Raw genomic sequence first — 22,855 nt, forward strand, 5'->3', positions numbered from 1 at the left:
CCCTGTTGATTCGCTGCAGTGGCATAATGAGTGCATGCATGAGATTTGTGACCTGGGACCAGGGTATGAGGTGTATGCCGAATGCCGCCAGAATCCAAACTGGAGCTTTGTGTCCCATCAACCTGTATGAAATATTGCTTAAGGCCAATCTTGTTAGCCAACTAAACGATTCCTTGCAGTTTCTTCCAAAGAGACAACCTTGGATCAATTCGATATTCCCCAAATCCACAGATCCACCAGAGGATCTTGTTTTCTAGTGGGGTTGCTCTGTTTTGGTCCCATTTGGCTTATGAGGATTGATGTTACAATTTGTTCTGACTTGTTTGTACAGGGTGGGCTCTTAGTTGGGTTCACCCCTCTCTCATTTTATTAATTCAATTAGGTGAACGGTGGCTAGCAACCACTTAGTCCAAAAAAAAAAAACACTAAAGTATTGGTTTTCATATCTAGTTGCTTTGTTTTGGTCCCATTTGGCTTATCAGGATTGCTGTTACAATTTGTTCTGACTTGTTTGTACAGGGTGGGCTCTTAGGTGGGTTCCACCCCTCTCTCAATTTATTTTTATTTTTTATTTTAATGTAAAGGGGAGGGAAAAGGAGCCACCCGAAGATTAATCATATTTACAATAGAGATGAGGAGCAGAAATAAGTTACATTATCCGGAGATAAGAGGAACAGATGCAAAAAAAAGAAGCTAAATGGTTTCAAACCAAGTGTTTAATAATCAGGATAGAAAATATTGATGCTTGTAAGAAGAAGTAGTGGAGCATTTACAAAGATTCTCAAAAAAAACACCAGAATCTAGAATGTTCTCATTTTATTAATTCAATTAGGTGCATGCTGGTTAACAACCATTTAGTCCAAAAAAAAATACTAAAGTATTGGTTTTCATATCCAGTTCAAGGGTGACTTTGGAACAGTTATGACCGGGATAAGGTAGAAGATAGATAGAATATGTCGCCGTCTTCTTGCTGATATTTGGGTTATGATGGTCTAATCTTTTTTCGGATCTCTCATATCAGCAGGGAAGTGAACGAGGATAGAGATTGCTTGGTTCAAATTTTGTTCATTCCAATGCTAATTTCATTGGAACTGACTCGATTATTCCTAATCTTGTAACGGTTGATATCATGACTTAAAAATTTGATAGAATGTAGTAATTGGGTCCTCGCAATTTTTACATAGAAGTATTAGTTCGTCAGAAACTTAATTTTGAAGCATTAATCAAATGTTTTCTTATGGGTGTGCATGAATAAAATGTTTCTCTACCCGATCATTCTTTTTTTGATATTTATGTTTAGATCCTATCTAAAAACACGGGTGTTTAGATAGGATCTTAACATAATATCAGAGCCCACCGGTCCTTTTTGCCTACCAAAACTTCCACACTCTCACCTACTAATCTAAGTTTTGTGTCTCGAGCTCTACACATGAGAGGAGGTATTGAGGAATAATAGTCTCACATTAGATAGGTTAAGAACTCTTGTGGTGCTTTCGTACTCTTGGATCCATCTATCTAAACATTTGGGTTTTCTGATAGAATCTTAACAATTTAATAGAAAAAATAGCATAACTTTAAAATGGTAGATGAAAAATCAAATATAACAATTTTACTTATCTTTTTTATTATTATTATTTTGAGCAACTAGCAGGTTCCTTAAATATTCTCTAGAAAAACCCCGTTTATTTCTTTTTTCTAAACAAACAAGAAAAATCTTTTAATCAATACAATGCTTCCCATTTTTTACTAGGTACCTTTTATTTTTTTAGTACCGATATTTAACGAAATATTACTGGATGGGTAACTACCTTGAAGCCCTCTACCCTCCCTTTCTTTCTTTTTATTAATCCCTCAAGAAGATCTACTTTTGTGCCTTTTTATCTGACACTTAGTTTTCTCTCCAATTTTTTGTTCCATTTGGCTGTGCATGTGTACGTTGTAACTATCTATATGTATGAAATTGTACTTAACTATTAATATTTGCTAAGAAACTATTAATCTCTTAAAAAAAAAGAAATATTCATCCCCGTTTCATGTGCGCTTTTGTCTGCTTTTTTGTTAAATTTTGTCCCTTTTTGCTACACCCATGTGCCTGCACACATGCATGCATACACCTATTTTTTCCATGGGAATGCATGACCAATTATTAGACATCTGAAGAAAGTTGTATCGAGTTATTAGATTTTATTTGGTTCAAGCATGCATATTGATGCATTGGAGGCAAAGTAGCTTAAAATAAACTACCATAGATCCCTTCTAACCTGCACTTCATTTGTTCTACCTTGGCAATGGAATAGTTTTATCCTTCTTTCGGATTAAGTGGGAAGGAGTGAATTCTATAACTTCCTGAAATATCTCCTCGATCTACCCTTGGAATAAAGCGAGTTACAAAAATTTCTTTGGCATAATAAGTTGATAAAATTCATCACCACTTATTCCAGTATAACCCCAATCACCAAGGTGTCTTAGAAGAAGCAAATCATTCTGCCAATCTCATGGCAAAAAAATCTCTCTTCATGTCTCTTCAATAAGTTATTGACACTACATTCTACCAACATCGTCAAAAGAAAAAATAAAAAGAAAAAAGATGGTATGGACGCTACATGATGACTACGTGCTTGCCACTTTTTAAGCAATCTTGTTCATTAATCGATAAGAAAAAAGAACTCTGTTTCAACTTCCAATTGGATAATTATCTTAGAAACCATTTGAAATTTCATGCCGGGATATCCGCTGCAAGCACAAGATATCTACGGTTTGCAAGGAATGCAAGGGGAGGAGGAGGAGGAGATTGGACGCTTTGTAAATACCATCATACCAGATCTCCTAACATCTTCCAAAAGCCAGATATTATTAATTTTCTGTAATCATTCTTTTTACATACATATAAAGTCAATGGTTCCAACCTTATCTTAGTGGGAACAAGGAGAAGTTGAACATGTGTAGTCCAGGGAGGGCTGTGGACAGGTTCCCACAAGATCTAGAATGCCATTAATATATCATCACAGTTTTGTTAACGTTGAGCGAGTCTTTGGAATGATTACGTGTTGAACTTGAACATGGAGCTTCCTTTCCCTTAGAAGGGAACATCCCATGTGTTCTTCCCGGAGAGGGTAACCCTATACTTGTAGGGTTGATGCACTATTTTCACTTAATAGTTGTTACAGTAACATATTAAAGGACTGCTTTCTAGAACCTGACACTTGGACACAACCAGTGGGCAATGAGATCTAGAGTTTTTTCTAGTAGCTTAGAACAGGGTCTTTGATAGATCACTAGGGAAAGACCATTAATAAATATAAAGTATAAAAAAGAAGCTAGTGGATACTAATTCTTGTTATAAGAATCAAAAGCTCATGAATCGTGCCTTCCTTCACCCACCTATACTCCACATGGCTAACGTAGAATTTCTTCGTTGAGGACATCATCAAATATGAAATATGGCTTGTGGAGTGCATACTCTAAGAAACATTATTCTTCTAATTAAATTTAATGACTTCCTTCTTTTTCAGAGAATAATGGTGGAAGACCCACCAATTATCTCATAGAATACTTATATGAATGACTTTGTGATGGAGCACCTCTTGAGCTTTTAAACAAGACCTCGCAACAGAAGACAGGTGCAATATCTTGGAAATTTAGCATGTTTGGCACACTGGCACTGCTGCTGCTGATATGCAATTACATAAAGAATGAGATATAGATGATCGAAACCGTTGAAAAGCAGAGGCTTTTCATTTACATGGTTGATGGTGTATCTTTTTCAAGGTTTGAGAATGAACCATCCTCTCAATAGCGGAAGGCTGCAAAGGCTGACCGATAGCTCTGTTTTGCAAACTGTGGGAGGTTAAGAAGGCATTCTCAGACGTCAATGACTCGTACTTTTTTATAAAAATTAAAAGCATAGGTGGCCTTAAAGTAACTCTGTAGATTATCTAGCGAAGTCGGCGAGGGAAAAGTTGACTTCTGGATTGGTCTAAGGTGCCTAATCATTATACTTCTTTACTATAAATTAATTATTGAATTGCTGCAACTTGCGACCATAACCATGCAACCAATCTGTTCATTCAGACTTTTGACTACAAGATTTTGCCGCATCCTTGCAACCCCAACCACTCGAAAAGTTCCTGTTTTCTTATTCTTTTATTATTATTTTTATCCGTTGAGAAAAGGAAGAAACATGCTCTTCCTCCTTCGTTAAGACAATGAAAAGCTCTGTTATCTCATTTCTAAGAAGGGATAGGTCCGAGGAGTGCTATAAAACCATGCTAAATCGTTTTCAAATTTATGCTATCGCTTCTTTTTTTTTTTTGGATAAAAAACGGCATTCACATAAATCTTGCATGGGTACAACCTGCAATTTATGCCGTGACTTCACGTCATCTAGCTTTTAGTCAATAAAATACTCCTAGACCACAATCATATTTTCGAGTGGCATGTGAAGCATGTATAAATGCTGCATACTTAATTTTTTTCACGCAAGGATGACCAAGACAGCCTTGCCGTCTCATTTGAAGTCGCCAACTGGTTAATATTCCTTGAGAATCACTCCAAAGTCGTGGAGTTTGGATCCCGTCACTCTCTAAAACTAAACAAGAGGTCTCAAGGACAAAATTGAATGTGGAAATATTCTAGTCAATTGCAATGCTCCTTCCCTCACTTCCCCATTAGAAATACTAGCTAGTTGGCCTTAGCAGCCACAAAGGAAAGCAATAAAGAGAGCCGGGTGGTGCCAGCTTTCTGCTATCTTCGTCTGCGACTAAGGTGTTAAGGAGGAGATTGCATAGAGCCACTGATATCTAGAAGATGGGGAATGAGAAGGAGTTTGTTAGGAACATAGGTCGAATCGAACCCCGATCGCTTAGTTTCGGATTGCTCATTGGATGCTTTCTTGCCTTGATGATCTACATGTCCATGTCCGATCGTTATGTAACTCCTCTACCGACCGGTAAGTCGCTTTCGACCAAACTGATAATCTCACTGTCTGTAGCCATGGATTCAGCAGCTGCTAGCTATGCGAGATTGGTGGATTTGCAAACCATATGAAACAAGCTGCATGAGAATTTAAATTTAGCATTGCGTTAAAATTCTTGTAGGTCCAGTTGGCTTTACAGTTGAGCCCCGAGCAGCGCCAGCTCGTGGAGTTCCTTCTAGTCCCATGGTGGAGCACAAGATGAATTCGCCGCAAGTAGGTAAGACCAGAATATGACATGAAATTGGCAACTACTATTTATCGTTGCCTGAATTGATCCTCTGATTCGTATAGCTCTCGAAACTCGTTTAGTTAAAAGTGAGCATGACCATGATGAGTCTTTTTGAGTTTGATCCTTCCACTAGATTATACAATCTTTGTTCATCTCTTAAGATCTATTGGGTTCTTTGATCGACAACATGACCGATCATATTGTAATCATTGAGAAGATGCAGGACCGCGAAATGCTGCAGAGGAGAATAAACTAAGCAGTGATGCTTCGCATCCAGGATCAGATCTCTTCGAGGAGAATGATGCTATTAATGTGCGACGGAATTCATCATCTATGATTCATGATGCTTCCTCTGGAAGGCAAGATGCAATTAGCGCCCAGCAACTCGGTGAGCCAATGATTAGAGTTTTCATACTAATATCACAGGTTAAAACTTAAAAGATGTGCGAGTTGACTAGGCTCCATCAGCAAGTAATCCCAGCTGCAAATCAATAATTGAGCACACAGTTTGGATTTCCAGTAGTTGGCATCGTACAACCCTAGCTGTTTTCCAGTAGCTCGCTTCAAAGGGAAACCTATTCTTCTATTTTTATTTTTCTTTTTTTCTTTTTTTCTTTTTTTTTTGGAGGGGGGGTCCACTTACACATAGATGTGAGTATGCCATGAGAAATTAAAAGACAAAACACGATTGAGGCTCTGTGGGATGGGGCCACTGCCATCTCATATATAGGCTCCAGAATGATGAGCTGCGGAGGAGATGACTCAGTCCACTGCACTGTTCGCCTCCCGAAAAACATGTGCGACCCAAAAAGAATCAAGACTGCCCAGAAGATGACAGACATCCCTGACTAGTGGGTGTAGATCTGGCCTGGCACGTCCGCACCTGACCAAGAATATCCGCTGGGCCCCCAAGTATACACTAGAATATACGAGACCCTCCCACGCCGCGAGCAGCTCTGCCACTAGGATAGACTCATCGAAAATGCGTTGTTCCCTGCCGCAATCAACCTGAGCTCCTGGTGTCTAATCACGAAACCTATTCTTCTTTGTTACAGGGAACGAAAACATCAGAGAGGATCAGCATGAAAAGGATGGCGGCAGCAGGGTCCCAGACAAAAATTCTTCTACTACTGGTGATTCAACTCAGAAAGAAAATATCATGAATCCCAAGCAACTAGGTATGTTGGTTTCCTTTCTACATTGAATCTCAGAGTCGCAACTGCTTAAACTGGCATTTATAAATATCCAATATGCTATTTCAGCGAAAATAGCTGAAGAAGCTGTCATAACACAACTTCTGGTTCCCACTGCCAGTGTCTAATGTGGGTTCTTCTCTCTCTTTGTGAAGGTGAAAGCAGTGAGGCTGTCAAGCCTCAAAGGAAGCCAATGTGCGATTTTTCTAGCGCAAGATCTGATATCTGTAGAATGGAAGGAGACGTCAGGATTCATGGGAAGTCCTCCTCCGTGGTGTTCGTTGCTTCCAATCAGATGGGCGATCCAGAACCAAATGAGTCGTGGCGACTCAGGACTTACGCTCGTAAGTTCGACAAAACCATAATGGAGAAAATCAGGGTAGTGTCCGTTAAACTGTCGAGCAGTATCGATGCCCCTCGTTGCACCCTCCATCACAGCGTCCCCGCCATTGTATTCGCAGTTGGTGGGTACACTGGAAACGTATACCACGACTTCAATGACGCACTGATTCCTCTCTTCATAACTTCGAGACAATTTAATGGAGAAGTCCAGTTGCTCATAACCAACACACAGCTCTGGTGGGTGCACAAGTACCGCCATATCCTGCAAAAGCTCACTCGATATGAGATTATCGATTTCGACAACGATGATCAAGTTCGCTGCTACCCCCATGCTATCGTCGGCCTCGAAAGCCATGAAGATATGGCCATCGACCCCTCGAGAGCTCCAAATGGGTATTCCATGGTCGACTTCACAAAATTTGTGAGCAGCGCCTACTCCCTCGATCGAGACTCGCCCATCAAGATGGGATTACATCCCGAGAGGAAGCCAAGGCTTGCAATCATAGATAGACATCGAACTAGAAGGCTTACGAATGTCGAGGAAGTTGTTAAAATGGCAGAGGAGTTGGGCTACGAGGTGCTGAGAGCAGAGGCCAAGTTTGAGACTCAAGTTGCCGAGTTTGCACACATCATCAACTCGTGCGATGTGATGATGGGCGTGCATGGGGCCGGGCTCACAAATATGTTGTTCCTTCCAATGGGTGCAGTGTTTATCCAGGTAGTCCCCTGGGGTAGGTTGGAAAAGATAGCTAGGTATGACTATGGGGACCCAGCCGGGAACATGAAGCTGCAGTACATGGAGTATAGCATCAGTGAAAAAGAGAGCACTCTTATAGATCTGTACCCTAGAGACCACCCTGTGTTCAAAGATCCCATGTCATTTCACAGGCGTGGATGGCTTGCTATGGGGAAAGTATACCTAGTTGAACAAAATGTGAAGCTTGATTTGAGAAGGTTTAGACCTGTTCTGCTGAAAGCCCTCGAGCTCCTCCATTAACAATAGAATAAAGGCATCGGCTGTATCTTTAGTATTTTAATTATTGTCTCACTGTTTTGTTCGTTTTCAAGAAAGACAGAGTTTCTCTCTCTCTTTTTTTTATATATATACAATCCCTCTTTTTATAGGTTAATTGCAAATATAAATATCTTTATTTACATACTTACATATTGATATCTTTTGTATATCATAAATTCCCCGACAAAACACAAGTTTAACTTTGTGTTAGTCATAATAAAAAATTGTCACATTAATTCCCATGCCTTCCCTCACCTGGTCTTTTGAAGCTTCTAGCTAGTGAACCACTTGTGTTTCTTGATGTGCTGCCCCCAATGTCCCTAGGGTTTAGATCTCAATTATAGCTAAAACACCATAACGATGTTGTAATAGAGTCAAATGAGGATTCGCGGATATGTTGAGGAAATTACTCGAGAAGAAAACTGGGAAGGCAACAGTGAAATGAGCAGATTTTGGGAGGATTCTTGGGTGAACAATACCCCCTCTGCCTTCAATTTCCACAGCTATAATCAGAAACTACCAGATCCAATGCCACAGTGTCCTCACAATGTAAAAAGAGAACAAAGCAGGATGTCTCTTTTTGAATCAACCTAAATGATGAAAAGAGAGCAGAACTCAGTAATTTGCTATCTTTGATCTCCCCTCTCCAACTTTCATCATAAACTAACTCACTGCTGTTTTAACTTCAGATCAACTGTTCACAATAAAATCTTTGTACAAATTTGTGAGATCAAGTGGACTTTTTTCCATGAATCATTGAAGCCCCAGAGAAAACAAAGTTCTTCCTATGGCTGGCTCTAAAAAATAGGTTACACATTGAGAGATGATGGAGGATGCTCCCTTTTGTCACTGCAGTAATGATACTATAAACCACCATTCTACTTCATATGCGGTTTGCCATAAGTTGAAGCCCCTCAAATTTTGAAGACGACCTACTGCACTTTTTTCATGGACCACATGGCGAAAGAAAAGGATCAGAGCAGGTACAGGAAGGCCTGGGATCGATTGCCGATTGTTGTTTGTTTGGCATCCGTGGAGAGAAAAAAACAACGGTGTTTTGGGCCAAAAAATCTATCGTTGTCTCAGTTCTTTCTAAGATAAATTGCAATGTTCCTAGCCGGGGCAGCAGTTGCACCGCACAGGCAAATGATGGGCTCACCTCCCAGCTATTTAATCTCCCTAACTTAACCAAATCTTTTTTTTTAACATTATATAGAGACATCAACATGTGGAAAACGTCCACATTCCAAAAGGTCCGCTTATATGGTTATCCTACCAAACGAAAACCAAGTAAATTCAAGGCAAATAGGAACAAGAATGGAGTGTGGGTTTACCACCATAGTATAAATATTGGGTACGTCATGGCATGACCCCCACCGGCTCGAGGCCCATCTCAACCTACTGCCAGCCACCGAGAAATGCCAAGACTACTACCGAACTCCGGTGAAGTTACATCTCTCTCGAACATTTCATCGAACACATTCCCTGCGTCGCCTGCCGCTCACCGAACAACATGCCTTCCCATTCCGCTGCTGTGCTCGTCAAACAGGATGCCCGATTACCCGGCGGAGCCACCAAAACCTTTCCATTTCGTTCCAGCCGCCGTACACCTGAACACGAACCACTCCCTCCCCATGGTAGGCCTCTTGTGTGGACCTCCGCGCACCATTTTTTATGCACGTCGATCCATCACCTCCTTTGGCTGTGTCTAAATACCTAATCATTCCTTGAACAGCATTAACTATTGGAATTCACTTCCTAACTACCTAAAAAAAAAAAAAATTATTGTTAGTACTCTACCCTACTATTTGGTTAGCACTCTGGTACGATGAAGCAGTGGAAAAAATAAAAGAGGGGAGAGAGAGAGAGAGAGAGAGAATTTAGACGGTTAAAATTATATATTAAAATATTTATAAAAAATAATAATAATTTTATTTTTTTCTCGGTATATCTCAAAAATTATATATATTTGTATAGAAGCTCCATACAAAAAAATAATATAGTCTAACAATGAAAAATATTAGTGACCGATACAAATTGTTATGTGATCCCTAAAATTACTCTAACAAAATTATGTTAATAAAAAAAATAATATAAATTGATACAGAATTATGTTAATAAAAAAAATATTATACGCGATACAAGTTGTTAAGTGATTTCTAAAATTATACTAATATTATGCTATCCTTCTCTAAAATAATTTTAATCTGGTTAAGTACTTTTTTTTTTTTTTCCCCGTTCATTGATTAAATAAGTCATTCCTTCCTTTTGAGTGATATTTGGCTCGTTAGCTGGATAATTCCTTTCTCTAAGCGTCCAAACAGCACTATTAGCACTATGTCACGAGCCAACCAAGTAATACTTTTCCTATCCGTTGCTTCGGCATAAGAAGAATTTCATGTGTACTTTCGCACACTGGGCTTTATGTGCGACAAATTTATATATACCTCGACAGCTGCTTGGGACCAGATAATGAGCCGTTCATTACTTTCTTTATCACTCAACGAAGAATTTAAGATCAAGTGGTTGGAAACAGCATACAATCCATTACAAGAAAAAGAAGGCAGATGGTTGCTTCTGCTCCTGGCGTTGGCCTTGGAATCAACGAGGTTTAATTTCCTTGGAGCTTTGCTCTCAAACGTTTTTAGAAAAGAAGACAACAGGGCTCTTCAGTAGTTGGTCCATCGACATTAACTGAAGCAATAATTGGACAATGAATTGATCCGATGGTCATTGTCATGCATCAAGAACCTGACGTCCATCCATCTTGGTCCCTACCAAATTAACACCCAAAACTCTCATGTATGGGACATACATAGAAGCACCATCTTGGAAATGACATAGATCTTAAGAAGTGCCTAGGGTAAGTCTTCAGCAGTCCATAGGCAAACAAATAAACCATCGAACCATCTAAATCACTTTCAAAAATTTAGGCCATTATTTCACTCCATCTTGCTTTAAGAATAAAAAAACTCATATGAAATTAAAAAACCTTTTTTGAGAAGAAAAAAAAGAAAGGAAAAGCCCTACTGTATCAAGCTAGCACAAGTGACAGGTCAAGCACGTAACCTGCTAGGATTTTTAATTTAAAGACCGGGGGAGGAAGAGATCCATCACTTGGATGCTCATCAGTAAATAATAAATAGTGATACTTAAATGAGGGAGAAGAAGCATCGCCATGTTGCTTAAAGAGCCAAGCTGTCTGTATTAATTTGCTTCATTCGTGAGTTCCCACAAGCCACCAAACATATACAACTGGAAGAAAAAACTTTCAACTACATCCATAACGAAGCCATCCTCAAGTGGTCTATCTTGGATCCAGTCCACCTCCAAAGTCCAAACCAAACAACACGTTGTGGAAGTAAAAACTGATGGCTCCTATTAAAATATACCTTTAAGGAGGCCATAACAAGCCATGAAAGCTTGCCTAAAAATAGCACGAAAGCAATAAGAGCGAGAGCCTGGTGTCAGCTTCCTCCGGCTTCCTCCGTGAGAAAGGTGGCGTTGTCCAGCTAAACGATCAAGAGTTAGCGATATCAGAAGACAGGGTTCAAGATGAAGTCTTCTAGGAACTTCAGCCGAGTCGAGCCCCAGAAGCTCGGTGTAGGACTGTTTGTTGGATGCTTTGTGGCCTTGATATTCTACATTTCCATGTCTGATCCTGTTGTGATTCCTTTCCTTAATGGTAAGCGTCTCTCACTCTCTCTCTGTTTTCAACTTAATAATGTCAAAGTCTGAATCAATAAGTTGTAATAATATAGAAGTCTTTAACTAGCTAAAACTTGTAAATCTTATTGGTTTTCCAGCTGATTCCCGGTTAACATCAATATATGGAGTTCATAAAACTCCAGTGGTGGAAGACAAGATGAGCTCTCGAGAATCAGGTAAGAAAAGCTTATGAGTTCCTTGGGAATCATTGTTTTTCATTGCTCGAATTGAACCTCCGGTTCGTATAGGCCTTGAAATTTATGCAGATATAGCATAAATATATAACCAGAATGAGCTGTTGGTTTGATCATTAAGTTGGATGGGTTATGCTCTGGTTATGATTTAAGTAGTTAGATTTGTTGGGCTTTTAGTTTCCATATATGGCTTATCCTACAGCGATTATTGGGAGTATGCAGGACCGGGAAAAGCCAGACAGGAGCACAAGCCAAGCTGCAGTTCTTCAGACCCGAGATCAAATCTCTGCAACAAAAATGATGTAACGAGAACGCAATCGAACTCGTTACCTGCAAAAAGTGATCCTCCCTCTGGAAGACAAGATGCAAGGAATATTCAAAAACTAGGTGAGCCAAATGATTTGAACCTATAATTAGTTTAAAAGCTTTAAAGATTTGCTAGTTGGGTCTCCTTGGAGGATAGCCAGGTGATAAATTTAATCCATGTTCAGGACATCTGATTGGATTCGAAGTAGTTCATAGTATGCGATCTAGTTGGTTTTGTAAGTTTGAATGGATAGATCAAATTTTATATTAGACAGATAAATAAAAGGAGAAGCCTAATGTTCTGTTACAGGGAGCGAAAACAGGATAGAGGATCGACATGAAAAGCATGGTGATTATAAGGTCCCCGACAAAAATTCATCTCCTACAATTGGTGATCCAATGAAGAAAGAGGTCATCATCAACCCCAAGCAACTCGGTATGTTGATAGTTATTGGATCCCAGCAACTCTTCTTTTTCGCATGCATATCTATCTATCTATATATATATATATATATATATATATATATATATATATCCAGTACCAGTAGGCTGGTCATGCCAGGTAACTGAAAAAACTGTCAAATAACTCGATGAAACGCTGTATATGATTCAGCATCTTAGATGGTTAAGCCTTGTTCGGCATATAATAACATGAGCTGCTTTCCTTGTGCCAAGGTGGAAGAAGAGAGAATGTGGAGCCTCAAAAGAAGCCGATTTGTGATTTTTCTGAACAGAGATCTGATGTCTGCGAAGCGAACGGTGATGTTAGAATCCATGGAAAGTCCTCCTCTGTGGTGTTTGTTACTTCGAACCAAAGAGACAATCCGGAATCAAATCAATCATGGCAGATTAAAGCTTATGCTCGCAAAGGAGACCGCAGCTTAATGGCAAATATCAAGGAGGTCTCCGTCAAATTATCGAACGGTCTTGAAGCTCCTCGGTGCACGGTTTATCATAACGTACCTGGCATCGTGTTCTTCAATGGTGGCTACAACGGAAACTACTACCATGACTTCAATGACGTGCTGATTCCTCTGTTCATAACTTCGAGACAATTTGATGGAGAAGTTCAACTCCTCATAAACCACATGCACCTTTGGTGGGTCAACAAGTATCGCCTGATTCTCAACAAGCTCTCGAGATATGAAATTATAGATTTCGACAACGATGATCGAGTGCATTGCTACCCGCATGCGATCGTTGGCCTCCACAGCCACAAGGATTTGAGCATCGACCCCTCGAGAGCTCCAAATGGGTACTCCATGTCGGACTTCTCAGAATTCTTGAGGAGTGCTTATTCGCTCAAGAAAGATCTAGCAATAAAGGTGGCAGAGCTTCCGGAAAGGAAGCCTAGGCTGCTGGTCATATCAAGGGGATTGACTCGAAGATTCGCCAATCTGGAAGAGATCGTTCAGAAGGCCACAGAGTTGGGCTACGAGGTGGTGGTTGCAGAGGCCAGATTCGAGTCGAACGTCGCTCAGTTTTCGCAAATTGTGAACTCATGTGATGTGATGATGGGAGTGCATGGGGCTGGGCTCACCAATCTCATTTTCCTTCCAACGAATGCGGTGTTGATCCAAATAGTCCCTTTTGGAGGGTTGGAAGCGATAGCTAAGATTGACTATGGGGACCCTTCCAAGGACAGGAAGCTGAAGTACTTGGAATACAGTATCAGTGAAGAGGAGAGCACTCTGATAGATCTGTATCCTAAGGACCACCCTGTGTTCAAGGACCCCATGTCAGTTCACAAGCTTGGATGGACAGCTATGGGGGAAATATACCTATATAAGCAAAATGTGAAGCTTGATATGGAGAGGTTTAAACCTGTTCTCTTGAAAGCCCTTGAGCTCCTCCATCAATAGTAGAGGAAAGTTGGAGCTTTACTATATCTTCTTCCGGTTGATTTTTCACCACAAATTTGTCCCAAAGGAGAAGGTTGACTAGAAGGGAAGTTTTAGAAGGGACAAAGCTTGTAAATTGCATCAGGAGTGAACGTGGACCATCTTTAACTACACCAAAGATGGGTGTCTACTTCACTTATTTCTGATCAATAAGAAATGTATTGCTACATTCTCAATTTCAACTTTGGTTTCTCGTTTCATCAGAGGATTTTGATTCAACTATCTATTGGACTCTGCTGTCATCAAAAGTGTTTCATATTTTCAGGATACAACACGCATTCTCTAACATGGTTCAGCCTGCACTTGAACTTTTGAATTACAAAATAAGGTCCAGGTTTTAGTCCTGGGTTGTCCTCCCAAGTGTTAGACCTGGCTAATTCTCTTCCCCTTACCCTGTTATATATATATTAAAAAAGGGAGGATGACAAGGAGAAAATAGCTTGCCTTCTCACTCCAAACAAATCCGATAGTTATGGTTCACTAAGCAAGGGAACAAGTTCCAGTATGGAAGAAAATACTTTCATTCTGGTATTAAATGTGGTACAGCTTAGAGTTGGACGTATGAGTTAGATGACGTGAATCTAGAAGCCCAGCAATTCACAAGCAGTTTCACACCCAGTGGAAAGTAGTCACCCTTTTGCATCCTTTTAAGGGATCCCCTTCCCCTCTCCTTTGGCATCATCCTTGGGAGTTGATGGGGGAAATACAACAAGAGGACTAAACCAATCGGACTAAGGCACGGATATCTCACTCTCTTTAAGCAGATTCAAGCCCTCTGCAGTTGGCAAAACCTAAAACCCATGCAGCAGAAAATACTATGACTTATCACCTCTAGGATACAATAGCCTGACGATCGTCATATGACAAGGACAACTCTGCGCAAGTAGTCAAGTCCAAAGCTCCACCAAAGAAACACCCTTCTTTTCCAAGAAGTCTCTCAAAATTTTTTTATGGGTAAAATGAAATGATATTGTATATTTTTTGGAATGAAGAGGGAGAAGGGTTTATATAGAGACTTTGTAACTTTGAATTTATGAAAATAATAAAAACATAAATGCACTTAAAAATCTTAAAAGTAACTCCCCCACCAAATACATTTTTCAAAACGGTTCATGAATTATTCCCATTTATTTCCCCATGAATCCTTCATCTCCCCAAATACTTTTATCTCCTTAAATACATAAACCATTCATGAGTCATTAAATACGTGAACCTCATAAATGATATAAATATTAAACTTTAATATTAAAATGCACCGATATTCCCTCACTCATTTTAATATTAATACCAAAGTTTAGAGAAATTACTAGGCAAAGAGAGATCATTATGCATCATAAAGGTGTGCTCTCCATTGAACCTTCACTTAGTGAAACAACAATCTCTACTCCAGAGCTAGTAGTGATCTCAGACTTGAACTATGGCTACTTAAGGGATATAAAGAATTACCGCTCATACATAATAATCTAGGTGTTGACATGAGCTTTAATAGCCAGCATGTTATGGCCATATGCTATCCCAGTTTCATGAGCATTTTTGAGAATAAGCCCAAGTCTCCTAGGAAGCGGCCCCACTTCCATGCTTACATAGGTGAAATCTGTCAAGGGTGCTCATGTAATACTGACACCCCACTCAAATGAGCTACAAATTTTCATTAAAAGTTTTGAAAAACTCAACCTCCACAACATTACAAGATAAATGCACCTACACCATAGGGATGAAAAAAGAATGTGCATTTCTTTCGACTGCCATATGATTCGTTTTTTTCCATTGAACCTAGTTTTCAGGATCTCTGGTTTCCAGGTTGGGCATCCTCATATGTGGTTCTTGATTGTATAGGCTTCAGCCCCATCCCCCTCGACATATTCCAAACCCTTTCTCTTGACAATGCCTCAGTCAGTGGATCTGCAAGATTATCAAAAGATTTAATGTAATCCACATTAATTATGCAGCTGCTCAGATAAGATCTCACAATACTGTATTTTCTCATGATAGGCCTGGATTTATCGTTATAATAACGGTTGTTCACTCTACCAATTGGGGCAGTACTATCACAATGAATTATCACAGATGGAACTAGTTTCTCCCAAAAAGGGATTTCATCTAACAAATCTCTCAACTAGTTTGCTTCCTCACTTGCTGAAGCTAAAGTTATAAGTTCAGCCTCCATGGTAGAGTTAGCAATAATAGTTTGTTTTTTAGATTTTCAGCATATAGCACCACCACCCAATGTAAAAATATAACTACTAGTAGAGAGAGAATTATCTGATAATGTGTTCCAATTTTCATCACTAAAACCTTGAAGTAAAGCATGATACTTTTTACAAAACAACCCATAATTTTGGGTACCAGATAAATATTTCATAACTCGCTCAATGACATGCCAATGTTCTCTACCTGGCTTGCTAGTAAACCTACTAAGTACTCCCATTGTACATACAATGTCAGGTCTAGTACAATCAATCGCATAATGCAAGCTCCCAATAATACTAGCATACTCCTTTTGGTTAATCACATCAATCTCATTTTCCATAGGAAATAAATGAATATTTGCATCAAAAGGAGTAGTAACATGCTTGCAATCAAAATAGTTATACTTTTTTCAAAATTCTTTCAATATAATGTGACTGATTAAGAAAAATTCCATCAAAAGTTTTTGAAATTTTCATTCCCAAAATAAAATTAGCCTCACCAAAATCTTTCATTTGAAAATAGCTACTGAGCATATTTTTTGTTTCATTTATAACATGCAAACTTGAGCCAAAAATTTATAAATCATCCACATAGAGGCTAACAATAACATGTGAATTTTCTCAAGATTTATAATATATGCACTTATCACATTAATTTGGTTTATAGTCATTTCAATCATGCAGGAATCAATTTTTTTATGTCACTGCTTAGGAGCTTGTTTTAACCCATATAGGGATTTGTTGAGCTTACACACTTTACTTTCTTGACTATGCTCTACAAAGCCTTTACGTTGATCCATGTAAATTTTCTCATCTAGTTTTATATTTTAAAAAGTTGTTTTTATATCCACTTGATGAATACTCAATTATGAATTGCAGCCACTACAATTAATAAACTAATGGATGTATCTCTAGTAACCGGAGAAAATGTATCGAAAAAATCAAGATCAGCTTTTTGTTTAAAACCTTTTGCTACAAGCCTGACCTTGAATTTGTCAATAGAACCATCAGGTTTTAATTTTTTTTTGGAGGACCCATTTACAACCAATATTTATACAACCCTGTGGTAATTCTACTAATTTCCAAGTTTGATTAGAAATTAGAGAATCCACCTCATTAGTAACAGCCTCTTTCCAAAACACAGCATCAGGTGAATTTAAAGCTTCTTGTAAAGTCAAAGGAGTTTCCTCCATATTAAAAACATAATAGTCAGGGCCAAAATCTTTTTCAACTCTAACTCATTTACTCCTTCTCAGCTCAACTTCAAAATTTTCATAGTTTTGTGAAGAATTAGAAGAACTAGGCTCATATAAAATATTTTCTCTCAAATATTGACCCTGACTATTTTTAGTTTTGAAAGAAAATTTATCTTCCTGAAAATAGCATCACCTGACTCAAAAAGTACATTATTTTCAATATCCAAAAATTTATAGGCTGTACTGTTTGCTGCATATCCAAGAAAAGCACAAGTGATAGCTCTAACACCAAGTTTTGGTCTTTTAGGTTCTGTTAACCTTACAAAAGCCAAACAGCCCCAGACCCTCAAATATCCTAAATTTGGCTTATACCCTTTCCACAACTCAAAAGGAGTGAGTTTGGTTTTCTTATGAGGCACCCTATTCATCACATAACACGCGGTCAAAATTGCTTGACCCTAAAGATTTAAGGGCGCATTTAAGTTAATCAACATGGCATTTGTCAAATTAATCAAAGTTCTATGTTTTCTCTCAGCTGCACCATTAGATGCAGGAGAGTATTGAGGAGTAGTTTCATGGATAATTTCCAAAGATTGCACAAAAGTGTTAAAATGCATAGATTCATACTCACAGCCTCTATCACTTCGAAATTTTTTAATTTTTCGACCAAATTGATTTTCAACTTCTTGGACAAAATCTTTGAATTTTTCAAAAGCATCACCTTTATTTTTTAATAAGTAAACGTAAGTATATTTTAAAAAAATATCTATAAAGGTGATAAAATATCTATTTTCTTCATGGATTAAAATTTCTTCAAATTCACAAAAATCAGTATGAACCAGTTCTAACAATTCAGTTTTTCTTTCAACACTTTTATGAGGCCTCTCTGTGATATTTGCTTGACTACAAATTTCACATTTTTCAAAATCTTTTATCAATCTTGGAATTAATCCCAAACTAATGATTCCCACGTATCTACTATTTATATGACATAAATGAGAATGCCAAAAATTTATAGAAGGAAGCATATAAACGGAACTAGATGATGCTTTATTACTCTTAATATTTAACTTCAACATACCATCACAAGCATATCCTTTGCCCATAAATATCCCATTTTTGTTAATTACATATTGATCAGATTTCATAGTTTGTTTGAAGCCAACCTTGTTGAGTAGAAAACTCAACATCAAATTCTTCCTCATGATGGAGCATGAAGTACATCTTTCAAGAGTAGCACACATCCAGAGGTGAATTTCAGCTCAAACTCACCACTTCCAAGGACTTTTGTTTGGCTAGAATCACCCAGCATAATGGTCCTCTCATCCTTGAAGGGAGTGTAGTTTTTGAACCAAGTCATAGCAAACATGCATATTGGCACCAGAATCTGCCCACCACCCTTCAACACATTGAACCATGTAGATGTCTATAATCATTGCTACAAGAGATTCCTCGGCTACATTAGCCTGAGGAAAAGGCCGATGTTTTCAAAATCTGCAAGTTCGAGCAATATGCCCACTTTTGCCACAAACAAAACATGCACCAAAAGAATGGTTTTGTGAAGGGGGTATTTGGTTCCTATTTTTCTGACTCGGGTTTCTCCTACTATGCGGTTTGCCATAAAATTTCATATTTTTTCTCTTTGGCTTCAAATGACTATTTTTAGGAAAATAATCATTAGGCAGAGCATTATTTGAAGCAATTAAATTTATCTTGGTGGTGGAATATTCATTCCCTCTTGTGTAATTAGTGCATCTTGGCCTCGAGCTTCTTCCTCCACTCGTATGCGAGTGATCAAGGTCTCTAAGGACGTCTACTTGTACTTGTGGCATATAGTTTTTTGAAATTCTCTCCATGATGGTGGTAGCTTGTCAATAATACCAGCCACAATCAGGTTATCCCCAAGCTTGATGCCTTCAAATCTAACCTCTCCAACGATCATTTGAAAATCTTGTGCTTGCTCAGCAATGGATTTTCCATCCACCATTTGAAAGCAAAAAAATCGACTTGCTACATATTTCTTTACGCTAGGTTCTTCAGTATCATACTTGCTCAGTAAAGCTTTCCAAATACTCTTTGCAGAAGAGTAAGTAGGATTGTAATAATCATAGAAATTATCGGCAAGAGAATTTTGTAATACCCATCTCTAGTATATTTGTCCACTTTCTTTTGACGAGCTTGATACTCTTCATCTGTCATCTCATCGGTTGACATCTTGGTTGGATTTTTCTCGGTGAGAATGTAGGAAACGTTGAGAAGACTCAAATAGAATAGCACCTTGCTTTTCCATCTCTTGAAGTGGGCTCTCTTGAAACAGAAGGGCTCGTTAAGATCTCCAGCATTACCATTGTGCTTCTCAGGGATTAGCTCCATTTCCATTGAATCTTCTTAAAATTGATGGGGGAAATACAGCAAGAGGACTAAACCAATCGAACTGAGGTACAGATATCTCGCTCTCTTTAAGGAGATTCAAGCCATCTGCAGTTGGCAAAGCCTAGAATCCGGTGCAACAGAAAATACTATGACTTATCTCCTCCAGGATACAATAGCCCGATGATCGTCATATGGCAAGGACAACTCTGTAGTAGTCACTACAAGAAACTTAGACATTAGCGACGCTTTTTTTTGGCTATTAACGACGCTTAAAAGCGTCAGTAGAAACCCTCCCGACGCTTTTCAAAGCGTCGGTAAAGCGTCGCCTATGCTACAGTGGAAAAAAATATTTTCTGACGCTTTTAAAAGCGTCGCTAATTTCAATTTAGCGACGCTTTAAAGCGTCGCTCTTTCCCGACGCTTTAAAGCGTCGCGAATTTCCATTTGCAAAAAAAATTACCATTTCCGGTCTGCATCTTCTCCTCCATTCAGAAATACAAACAACCTTTCCGATCGGTACCTTCATTCCGTCCGTGCAGAGTGGTTGGGTTTGGCTATATAAACAAATTTTTTTTTCAGATCCGCCGATGTGGGACTAAAATGAGGTGATTTTTTGGCTTCCGACGACGCTTTTAAGCGTCGTTATTTAACAACGCTAAAAAGCGTCGTTAAAAGTGTCGTCAATTGCATATTAACTTCGACGACGCTTATAAGCGTCGTCATTAGCCGACGCTTTTAAAAAGCGTCGGCAAATGTTGACGGAAAAATTTTTTTGCCGACGCTTGGAATAAGCGTCGGCAAATAAGAGTCGGTAATGTTCTTTTTTTGTGGAGTGAGTCAAGCCCAAAGCTCCACCAAACAAACACCCTTCTTTGCCTAGAACTTTCTTAAAATATTTTTAAGTAAAATGAAATGATATTGTATATTTTTTGGAATGAAGGAGAAAAAGGGTTTATATAGAAAGTTTGTAACTCTGAATTTATGAAAATAATATAAACATAAATGCACTTAAAAATCCAAAAAATAACTCCCCCACCAAATATATTTTTCAAAACGGTTCATAAATTATTTCCATTTATTTTCCCATGAATCCTTCATCTCCCCAAATACACAAACGTTTCATCTCCCTAAATACATAAACCATTTATGAGTCATTAAATACGTGAACCTCATAAATGATATAAATATTAAACTTTAATATTAAAATGCACCAACATGAGTCCCTCCATTAGAGGCTTAAATCTCAAAGTATTCTGTGGGAGGAACTTGAGATTTTCACCATCAATTCGGCCTGAGGAGCTCGCCGGAGACAAGGTGAGTTACCTCTCCTTTTTCCAGTCATTGGCCACTGTTCCACTTTGAATCCGACCGGCGAGTTGCCGGATTAGTCATAAACAAGACCCCTCTGTTTCGGTATTTTCTTCTTCTGTTTGGGCTGGTCATTGCTGGGTGTGGCGCATCACTGGTACCGCTAAGGGTCGTCGATCACTGGGGGTTGCCGACCATGGGCGGCTGCCCGCCGCCGAACACTTTCCTCCACTTGGGCTAATTTTGTTATCATCGGTTACCCCGTCATAGGCTAGAAATGTGATACTATTGAAGGCCTTGTTATAGGCTAAAAATCTGATACCATCGAAGGCCCCATCACAGGCTGAAAATGTGATACTATCAGTTGTCCCATCATGGGCTAGAAACGTAATACCTATTGATGGCTCCAGCACGGGTAGAAAATGTGACCGAACTTTGGCCCAAAATTAAAAAAAAAAATTGATCTAAATCAAGTTAAAAAGAAATGAAATGAAAAGCACTAAAAATACTATTGAAGAATTATGAGATGACGTATGATATAATACTCTTAAGTGGATGGATTCCTATTGATATTTGATGTACATATGTATATTGTTTATTCGAGTATTATTAATAGTTGGTTTGTGATTTCATGATGTGTGTGACAATTTTTTGCTATTTTTTTAAACTTATATTATTGTGTTGGTATAGATGTGTGGAGATTCTTACTGGGCTGTAAAGCTCACACTACCTCTCTTTTTTTTAGAGTCGCAGGATGCATAGTTTGGATGGGTTAGGTATAGAGTTCGAGTATCAGAGTTATCAATTAGTTAGTTAATTTATTTTTTTTTAATACCGATGAACATTTGAAGATCATGTAACTGAACCAATTTGATTATTTGGACATGATAGAATTATTTATTTGGATTAATTGATTAATTGTGAAGTTTTTAGATTTTTTTTGTTGATCTTAGGCTTTGCATGATCTCTAGGGCTCATACGGTCGTGTCATATGGTTTGGATTAACCTTTTCATGGGATGGCCTTCACAAGCTTACACGTGAAATAGCGTCTATGGGCTTATGCATGGATAGCCTCCACGGGCTTACGTATGGGATAGTCTCCACGAGCTTATGAGTGAGATTGCATTCACGGGCTTATGGTTGGAATTTTGTTAGTCTTGGATTGAACTTAAAAATTAAATTAATGAGAAACGGATGATATGACATAAGAAATTATTGTTGAACAATTGGTTAAATTTGATATATATTTGATATATATATATATATATATATATATATATATATATATATATATATATATATATATATGGGGGGCGGGGGCATGCGCGCGCTTCTTTGATAAAATGATAATGAGAGCTTATGTGAATGTTAATTGTTTGAGCTTTCTGAGTATTGATATGGTATTCATTTTACCTGGTATCACTCATGTGATTATTTTTCTATTACTTATGGTATAGTGATTCGGAATTCTTATTGGGCTAGAAAAATTCATATTCTTCATTGTATTTTTTTTAGAGTTGCAGGTTGCGTAGTACTTGTTATAGGTGGAAGAGATGATTAGATATAGCATTCTTGTTTCCGGCAGGATGAATGCATCTTATAATTTTGTACAAGTTTGTTATTTGTTATGAATTAAAATTATTTTTGTATATAGATATTGAGGTTGTGATAAGTTTTTTTAGTCCTATCATATTTTTTAGGGCCCTGCCCCAGGATGCAGGCGGCCGTGTCACGTAGTCGACCCACGCGGCAGGCACAGGACGTGACAATTAGTTTCAAGCTTGGAAGTTCGGCCATTTCTTTCTTTCCAAAGACACTAGAACACCACCGCAAAGTGACAGCCCATAGTTGTTTAGGGTCAGCTCTGCTTGAACTGTTTTCTCTATCCAATCCGCATTCTCTCCTTTGAATTACGAGGGTGCGGA

The 22,855-nt window shown here is 38.5% G+C and overlaps 2 protein-coding genes across 5 annotated transcripts; both read left to right on the forward strand.

Annotated features, from left to right (window-relative positions):
- The first annotated feature begins 4,480 nt into the window (after positions 1-4,480).
- On the forward strand, positions 4,481-7,863 carry LOC103696210 (alpha-1,3-arabinosyltransferase XAT3-like). Of its 3 annotated transcripts, none has more exons than XM_026800597.4 (5): positions 4,481-4,948; positions 5,097-5,192; positions 5,428-5,592; positions 6,260-6,382; positions 6,553-7,863. In XM_026800597.4, the coding sequence occupies exons 1-5, from the start codon at positions 4,807-4,809 to the stop codon at positions 7,734-7,736; spliced, it is 1,710 nt and encodes a 569-aa protein (XP_026656398.4). In that variant the 5' UTR covers positions 4,481-4,806; the 3' UTR covers positions 7,737-7,863. The 3 variants fall into 3 exon arrangements, with proteins under 3 accessions (XP_026656398.4, XP_008775973.4, XP_026656403.4); XM_008777751.6 differs by having other exon boundaries at positions 4,559-4,948; positions 5,422-5,592; XM_026800602.4 differs by lacking the exon at positions 5,428-5,592 and having other exon boundaries at positions 4,663-4,948.
- A 2,928-nt stretch (positions 7,864-10,791) lies between these two features.
- LOC103696231 (beta-1,2-xylosyltransferase XYXT1-like) lies at positions 10,792-14,063 on the forward strand. Of its 2 annotated transcripts, XM_008777777.6 has the most exons (5): positions 10,792-11,439; positions 11,561-11,638; positions 11,879-12,043; positions 12,273-12,398; positions 12,638-14,063. In XM_008777777.6, exons 1-5 carry the CDS (start codon positions 11,310-11,312, stop codon positions 13,822-13,824), a joined length of 1,686 nt encoding a protein of 561 aa, XP_008775999.4. In that variant the 5' UTR covers positions 10,792-11,309; the 3' UTR covers positions 13,825-14,063. The 2 variants fall into 2 exon arrangements, with proteins under 2 accessions (XP_008775999.4, XP_088578218.2); XM_088722092.2 differs by lacking the exon at positions 12,273-12,398 and having other exon boundaries at positions 11,032-11,439.
- Positions 14,064-22,855: the final 8,792 nt, after the last annotated feature.

Source organism: Phoenix dactylifera, chromosome 5, assembly GCF_051530095.1.
Source record: "Phoenix dactylifera cultivar Ajwa chromosome 5, Ajwa_hap1_PhDact_Kaust_v1.1, whole genome shotgun sequence".
Classification (NCBI taxonomy): Eukaryota; Viridiplantae; Streptophyta; class Magnoliopsida; order Arecales; family Arecaceae; genus Phoenix; species Phoenix dactylifera.